This window comes from Triticum aestivum, chromosome 6D (assembly GCF_018294505.1).
Source record: "Triticum aestivum cultivar Chinese Spring chromosome 6D, IWGSC CS RefSeq v2.1, whole genome shotgun sequence".
Lineage (NCBI taxonomy): Eukaryota > Viridiplantae > Streptophyta > Magnoliopsida > Poales > Poaceae > Triticum > Triticum aestivum.
In genome coordinates this window covers 12,112,422-12,120,976 of record NC_057811.1, presented here as the reverse complement: position 1 = coordinate 12,120,976, position 8,555 = coordinate 12,112,422, and the positions used below count along the sequence as shown (strand labels likewise).

General features: G+C 41.4%; 1 protein-coding gene across 1 annotated transcript; it reads left to right on the top strand.

The window, feature by feature from the left end:
• The first annotated feature begins 1,939 nt into the window (after positions 1-1,939).
• LOC123143065 (wall-associated receptor kinase 5) lies at positions 1,940-7,868 on the top strand. The gene is made up of 4 exons (XM_044561843.1): positions 1,940-3,051; positions 5,312-5,794; positions 6,207-6,356; positions 6,437-7,868. The coding sequence occupies exons 1-4, from the start codon at positions 2,145-2,147 to the stop codon at positions 7,687-7,689; spliced, it is 2,793 nt and encodes a 930-aa protein (XP_044417778.1). The 5' UTR covers positions 1,940-2,144; the 3' UTR covers positions 7,690-7,868.
• The last annotated feature ends 687 nt before the right edge of the window (positions 7,869-8,555 follow it).

The window sequence follows — 8,555 nt, the reverse complement described above, 5'->3', positions numbered from 1 at the left end:
AGCAATTGAGTAATGAATTTGAGATGAAGGATTTGGGTGTAGCAAAGAAAATACTCGGCATAGAAATATCCAGAGATAGACCATCTGGAAAAGTATATCTAAGTCAGAAGGGATATATTGATAAAGTTCTTCGTCGTTTTAATATGCATAATGCAAGCCAGCAACTACTCCGTTAGCTGCACACTTCAAATTATCATCAGCTTTATGTCCTAAGTCAGATGCAGATATTGAGTACATGTCTAGAGTTCCCTATTCGAGTGCAGTTGGTTCACTTATGTATGCCATGGTTTGTTCTCGTCCGGATTTATCATATGAATTGAGTGTTGTCAGTAGATACATGGCTAATCCTGGAGAAGAGCATTGGAAAGCAGTTCAGTGGATTTTCAGATACCTGCGAGGTACTTCTAATGCTTATTTACAGTTTGGGAAAACTAGAGATGGACTTGTTGGTTTTGTTGATTCTGATTTTACTGGTGATTTGGATAAGAGAATATCACTCACAGGTTATATTTTCACCATTGGTGGTTGTGCTGTGAGTTGGAGAGCAACTTTGCAGTCTATTGTGCCTTGTTCCACTACTGATGCCGAGTATATGGCTATTTCTAAGGCATGCAAAGAAGCTATCTGGTTGAGAGGTTTGTACATTGAGCTTTGTGGAGATTCATCTTGCCCAACCATATTTTCTGACAGTCAAAGTGCCATATATCTTACAAAGAATCCAATGTATCATGAGAGCACAAAGCACATTGATGTTAGATTTCATTATATTCGAGATGTTGTTGTTGAAGGCAATTTGAAGGTATGCAAGATAAGTACTCATGATAATCCCGCTGACATGATGACAAAGCCAGTTCCTATCAATAAGTTTGAGTTTTGCTCAAGCTTAGTTGGTATTTCTCACTAGTCCGATGGACTTTGATGCACAAGATGTTTATGCTGATTTGGATGGAGTTATTTACTTTCTTCGACCACTGGAGGGAATTTGGATTAAGGTGAAGATTGTTAAATTGTGATCCAAATTATACCATGTTGGACTAGACGTAGTATAATCGGTGTGGGCCTTTGCGTTGACGTCGACGCGTACGAGTACAACTCGTTTACTTGTCCTTCAAGGACTCTCATGTATTGCCCTCATATATACCCCATGTAGTCGCACCTAAGACGGTCTGTCGTCTCGTGTTTGTAATACTCCTCCTCATAGTGATTGCGCCTTCATGCATCCGTGGTTTTCTTCCGCAAGGGTTTTCACGTAAAAATCCATGTCTCTCTGTCTCTCGTTTATTTCTCACTATTATCTAAACGATGTCTCGTGCACTGCTCTAACTGACAAAGGTTGAAGTTGATTGTGACCAGGTGGAACCATGCCGCATCGATCTATCTGTCTTGGCACTAATGCTAAAGATGTCGGTAATAGTGGACTGGCTGGTCGATCGCTGGAACAGGAGAGGAAAAGATGCCTGATGCTATGGGAGTGCTGGTGGCACGCATGTGGTTGCGGGCGGGGTGTCGTGGTTGATCTGCGAGCGGCTGCTGAATGGCGTTTCTGGTTCCAGAGCCATTTGCCAGCTAGAAGATGTTATCGGTTGATGTAAGAGTTTCGGTAGCCAGCGATCGAGGATGCCGTGCTGCCAGGGTAACGGAAAATAATGCATCCGTTCCAATAAAAAAAGGTCCATCGTTCGGTAAATAAGAAAGCTACCCCTTGTGTCCCGATCTCCACTTGGAAACAAAGACTGGATCAAGTCCGTCAATGCGAGAGGGGAGTTTTGAATGCTACTTTCACACTACGGAAATATCCAAAGCCGTTCACTGGCAGAGAATTCTCGGACTTGTTCTTGAGTCTTGACACAGGTACACGTGTTACATGAGAAATCAATGCCAACCTTGTGGGTTGTGGGACAACATTCTAACCCGTGCTAGGGTGTGGTGTACTGAACTGTTCAAAAACGTTGCCAGTCGTCTTTCTTTTTTCTTCGCAACGCCGATGGAACGTGTAATTTCGTTTTACAAAATGGAGTACTCCAGTGTAATCCCGTTTAGCACAGTGATGTTGGACAGGTATATATGTGCAAGAGGGCCAACGCTGCAAGCTAAAGCAGCGAGACACCTAAAGCTCAATACACCATCTTCCCACAAATACTGTGATGAAGAAGATGAGGCTCCTCTGCTTGCTTGCGCTGCTGTTGCTACGGACGGCAACGGCACGAGCATCCGCTGCCGTGCAAGGAAGCCAGGCCGGGAACAGGAGTAGTCTTCCGTCCCTGGCCGGCTGCCAGAAGAGCTGTGGCAACCTGAGTTTCGAGTACCCGTTCGGCATAGGGGCGGGCTGCTTCCGGCCACCGCAGCGGGACTTTGAGCTCATCTGCAACAATGCCGACGGTGCCTCGCAGCACCCCAGACTCTTCCTGCACGACGGCCACACGGAGGTCGTCGGTGATATCATCACGAGCGATGAGGATGGCTTACCAGAAATTGATGTATCATTTTCCCGTTCCGTCTCCGTGAGCCCTGAGGTCGAGGCATACAACATGTCCTGGAATCCATGGAAATCTCCCTGTTACTATCATGTAAGTTTAAACTTCACTGGTTGCAACTTCGACATGTATATGCTCGACCCCGACACCAACAAGATGGTGGGTGGATGCAATACTACATGCCCTCACGAAGATATCACGGATTCGGTGGCCAGGCAGGACTGCAACGGTACAGGATGTTGCACCACCCAGGTTTACTCCGAGTTTGCTAGGGGCTTCGACATCAAGTTTGTCCGCCACAAGATTGGGAAGCTGAAGCTCAAAGCGCACAATAACCGAAGCTCCATATGGGATACGATTGATGTAACCTCTAATGACGCCTTAATTACCTGGGCTATCGCCGTTGATGAACCTGGCCCCTTGGGAAACAGTACAGATTATGCATGTCTCAGCAACCATAGCAGCAGTCAACTGGCTTATCAGTATCACTATACAGATACTCCTCAGTATAATTGTTACTGTGACGGTGGTTACCGAGGCAATCCATACATAACCGATGGCTGCTCGCGTGACAAAGGTAATTACTCTGTGATAAAAAAAATCCTAGTTTTCTTATTGTGTTACTTTTTTCCTTGCAGCATGCATATAAAGTAAATTTTCTTCAACAGTATGCACCAACCAAAATAAATATTCCTTCAACTGTAACCAGTCTTGTTCCCACATGCTCGCATATATAGGCTTCACAAAAAAACAATTGAAGCCATAAAAAGCCGGTGCTCTCCTCTTTGGCGCAGCCCAGGCTACTCTCATTTGGTCATATCTTAGTGTTCTTTCGTGCATGATATATGGTTTCCCCAATGCATGGTATCCAAAGATGTTGTATCTTAGGGGCCAGGTGTCTTGGAGTTCTGGCTCAAATGCTCCTGCATGAACAGTAGAATCTAATAATAAAATATTCTAATTTAGAAAAAATGAACATGGACGTGGCTCCTAACTGCATGCACATTTCCGTCAAGAAAATAGCCTTTTTAGCCATCGACTTTCCCCAGCACACCCACAAATCTTTTCTTCACAGAAATTTTCATGTAAAAAGAAACAAAAATGTTCATTATAAAAAAAATTCTGAATTTTTTTTAGATTTTTTTACTATTCATGGGGAGCATATGAGTTCTAGCTTCATCCCTGATTTCAACTAGGGCCTTGTGGAAAGAGTTCTATCTATGATAAGATACAAATATAGTACATATCTATCCGAAAGTTTCCTTCTCAGCTCGAGCTCATATGAGCTCGGGTGAACAGTAAAATCAAAACAAATTCAAGAAAGTGATTTTTTTTTGTGACAAACGTTGAAAAATGTTTTCAATGCTTGCAAAGCTTCATCATCAAATTAAATGACATTCGTGGAAGTCGTGGCAAAAACAATGATGCTCCGAGCGAGTTATTTTTGGAGTGCTGATTTTTTCCATGACTTCCACAAATGCCAATTTTTATGAAACTATGCAAGCATTTAAAACGCTTGTCAAATTTTGCCACAGAAATATTCAGATTCTTTTATAAATTTTTCACTTTTTTGGAATTTTATTGTTCACCTGAGCTCATATGAGCTCGAGCTCAGTTAATCCGCTTCCGTATCTATCCTTTCTCTGAGAAAAGTATATATCTCTCCTTATTTACAAAGGTGCCTCTCAGACTTTTGCGGCTAAAAGTCTGTACAACTTGGAACACTAGGAGAGGCCTACCCATTACCATCACGAGTTAAACCATTAGTACCGACACTACTACTTGTTCATCTAAAAATAGTTATTTTAAAAGCGGATAATCTCCGGCCTCTGCATAGATTGATACACGGTCACATATTACTTACTATTAAGATCGGTGACAATGAATGCCAAATATTGAAGATGAACATATCAACAGAAATAAAAGAACAAGGCCATCCACATTGGATATGTAGCATCATTGTAGTGCTATCATAAACCGTATGACCGTGGACCAGAATCCACTGGACAAGCGATATGTGACCTAACAAAGGGCGCAAGGCTCAAAGACAACACCTTCGAGAAGGAATCGTAGCTCGCAAGACAATGTTGGTTGGTTCAACCATAATCAAACATGGGGATATCACCCAACTCTGAAGTAGAACTTCAAGCCAACACTTTCAACAAGGAAACGACATGTGGTCGTTGACGCTGCCTAATCTAGCTCATATACATTTGGCATGTGGTTCTTTTATAGTACTATATATCTGGTTAATAAAGCTCTAATTCCCTTGAAAATTGAAACAGTGTGTGTTAGTCGCATCATTAATTTGTTAGGATCTTGCATAAAAAAATGTTGGGATTGTTAGGAGTTGATCACGTGACCTCTTGTATTTGGTAGGATTTTCGAAAGTGTCCTTCTCAGCTTGAACTCGTATGAGCTCGGTATGAACAGTAAAATCCCAAAAAAAACTGATTTTTTGTGGAAAACACTGACAAATGTTTTGAATGCTTGTAAAGTTTCATCATGAAATAACATTCATGGAAGTCGTGTTAAAAAGAAACAAAATGAGCACTTCCAAATGTTTTTGAAAATAACATTTTTGGAGCATTAATTTTGTTTTGTTTTGCCACGTCTTTCATGAATGTCATTACATGATGAAACTTTACAAGTACAAAACATTTGTCAATGGTTGCTACAAAAAAACAGAATGTTTTGATGATTATTTTTACGTTTTTGGGATTTTACTGTTCATATGAGCTCATATGAGCTCGAGCTCAGAATTTGCATCGTAGGACTTCTCTTCTTGTTTGAGAGGTAATCTTAAAATAGATGCACTGACCTTTTTATGAAATCAGGATACGATCCGATACAACGGAAGACCAACTGCTCTAGATGGTGTGGGAAAATCAGTGTCCCTTTCCCATTTGGCCTAGAGGACGGTTGTTTTGCAAGGATGTCATTTCAGCTCCATTGTACAAATTCGTCAATGCCTGCCCTCCAGTTTCCTCAAAACACAATATACCCCACTTATGTAAAGTATATAAATATAACAGAGGGGCTAGTGAATGTTAAATACAGCTTAGATGGTGAAGGGTACCGTTCAGTGTTTGTATCTGGAGATCCAGACCTATATGTTGCCTCTGGGGGTGTAGTACCACAGCAGTGGGCCGTAGCCAATTTATCATGCCAGGAGGCACAGGAGAATAGGACTGGATATGCATGTGTCAGTATGAATAGCACATGCTTGGGTGTCAGGTCTGAACGAGAATATGTTGGTTACCGTTGCAAATGTATGGCCGGCTTTGATGGGAATCCATATATCACGGATGGCTGCAAAGGTACTACACACTGCAACTCTCTACTTCCTCTGTTCTGCACCTCCTAAATCCTACTAGTATGCAAAACGTCTCTTTGTTAGGGAAATGACATAATAAATGGGTGTTCGCACACCTTTTCGAGAAGTGATACTTTTATATCTCAAAATAATCTCAGTCAAAAAAAAAGTCATTGATATGCAGAAACTACTCAATCTCGAAGTCTATATCTACTTTATGCACATGGTAACCTGTAAATAAGTTGTATATGCACAAATATCTGCATGAGTTCATTCTATAATTTCTGCTATGCCCCTAATGATTACAATTAAATGAAGCTCAAAATAACCTATGCTAGTATTACTTGCAGGCACTAATGGGCAACTTATTTACAATACTTATGTATTTTAATCTCGCATTATACTCATTGTTGCAGATGTTGACGAGTGCAAGACACCAGGCACATGTAATGGGACTTGTCATAACACCGAAGGAAGTCACTATTGCACCGAATGTCCTAGAAATACAGTGTATGATACTACAATAAAGATGTGTGTATCAACTAAAGAGCAGAATCTGGTACTAGGTGAGTTCTATGGAACAACCAATTCCACGCAATGAGCTACATACACTCCTGAACATTGATAACAAGCATAATCATTACAGGTATCGCCATTGGGATTGGCGTTGGTTTTGGAATTCTACTTCTCATATCAATTGTAATATTATTCGTCCATAGATGGAAAAAAGGCATCAAGAAGAAACTGCGAAGAAAGCATTTTCGGCAGAACCAAGGTCTACTCCTTGAACAATTGATATCTTCAGATGAAAATGCGAGTGACAACACTAAGATTTTCTCACTATCAGAGTTAGAAAAGGCAACAAATAATTTTGATCCCACACGTATCGTTGGTCGTGGAGGGCATGTCATGGTTTATAAAGGCATCTTATCCGACCAACGGGTAGTGGCCATAAAGAAGTCTAAAGTCATTGAGCAAGTAGAGATAAGCCAGTTTATCAATGAGGTTGCAGTCCTCTCCCAGGTAAATCACCGGAATATTGTGAAGCTCTTCGGTTGTTGTCTTGAGACCGAAGTCCCACTGTTAGTGTATGACTTCATCCCTAATGGTTCATTATTTGAAGTCCTTCATGCCAATACCACTAGCAGCTCAATCTTGTCTTGGGATGACTGTTTGAAAATTGCTGCAGAAGCTGCTGGAGCACTCTATTACCTCCACTCGGCTGCTTCAGTATCAATATTTCATCGTGATGTGAAGTCCACTAACATACTCTTAGATGGAAATTACACAGCAAAAGTTTCAGATTTTGGTGCTTCAAGGTTGGTTCCTATAGACCAAACTCATGTCGTTACAAATATACAAGGCACCTTTGGATACTTGGATCCAGAATATTACCACACGGGTATATTGAATGAGAAGAGTGACGTCTACAGTTTTGGTGTAGTGCTTGTAGAGTTGCTGCTCAGGAAGAAGCCTATTTTTACAACTGACTCTGGGCTAAAGCAAAACTTGTCCAACTACTTCCTTTGGGAGATGAGGGAGAAACCACTCGCAGAAATAGTAGCTACTCAAGTTCTGGAGGAAGCAGCAATTGAAGAGATTAATGATGTCTCTAGTCTTGCAGAGACTTGTTTGCGACTACGAGGCCAAGAGAGACCTACAATGAAACAAGTGGAAATGAAATTGCAGTATGTGCGATCCAAAAGGTTGAGAGCATGCCAGGTTGCTGTGACAAATGAATACATGCAACCCTTGTCAAGTGGACAAAGCCAAGATACTCTTCCTATGTTGACTACTCCGAGTGGTATAGCAGACAGAGTTAATATAGCTTCTCAGAGGAACCAAAATTGCTACAGCTTGGAGCAAGAGTTCATGGCATCGGCGACTCTCCCACGCTAGTCCATCGTGTTCTTAGCATTAATGTTTGGTTGTCTACTTTTCCTATTGAAGTGCTATATCATTTGCCTCCTATGATGGAGAGGGTAAAGTATACTCTACACTGTATAGTGCACTAAATAATGGGCGCTTTATACTGTCCAGATTGGAAAGTTTCATTCTTATTCTTGCCTTAACAAAAATTGTAATCGTGCTACGGATGTACAATATTATTAGTATATCCTTGCTGCATTGTGAACTGTAACACCCTGATTTTCATGTGTTAAAACAATTAAAAGCAAAGGATGTGACAACATGTTCAAATCAAGTAATGTATTTTACTTGGAGTTGCCCAAATAAATGGAAAAAAGTCAGTATATTAATGCAATGCCACTCCAGTTCTAATTAGGGTATCTTGTTCTAGCTTTAAAATTACCTTATCAAGCTCCGGAGGAACTCTTGTGGATTGAAATGATGCATCAACCCTAATCCAAGCACAGAACCCAAACTGTTTCAATACTTTTGGGTCATCGAACATGGGCAGACACCCTAAGATCCACATAGTTGTTGGTAATCAGCCAGTGGAGGTTCATATATGATGACTTTCCGTGCACCAAGGCATCAAACCATGCTTCGTTGATGCAAAACATTGCAGCAGTGGCAATGCCGGTCTGGCCCTCTGTTCTGGTAGGCTTGGAGCATGAACACTCCTGGATGAGGCGATAACGCAGGTTCCCTTGCTCATGTCGTCCACCTCAGCCCTCCTTCACCTCCTTGGCGATGCACCACAAAATGGTTGCGGGGGATACAAACCAAGATTATAGCTAGAAACGACACCAAGTGCTGAACGGATCAAGTAGTAATTTTCTTTTTCTATTATCGTTGGTTAG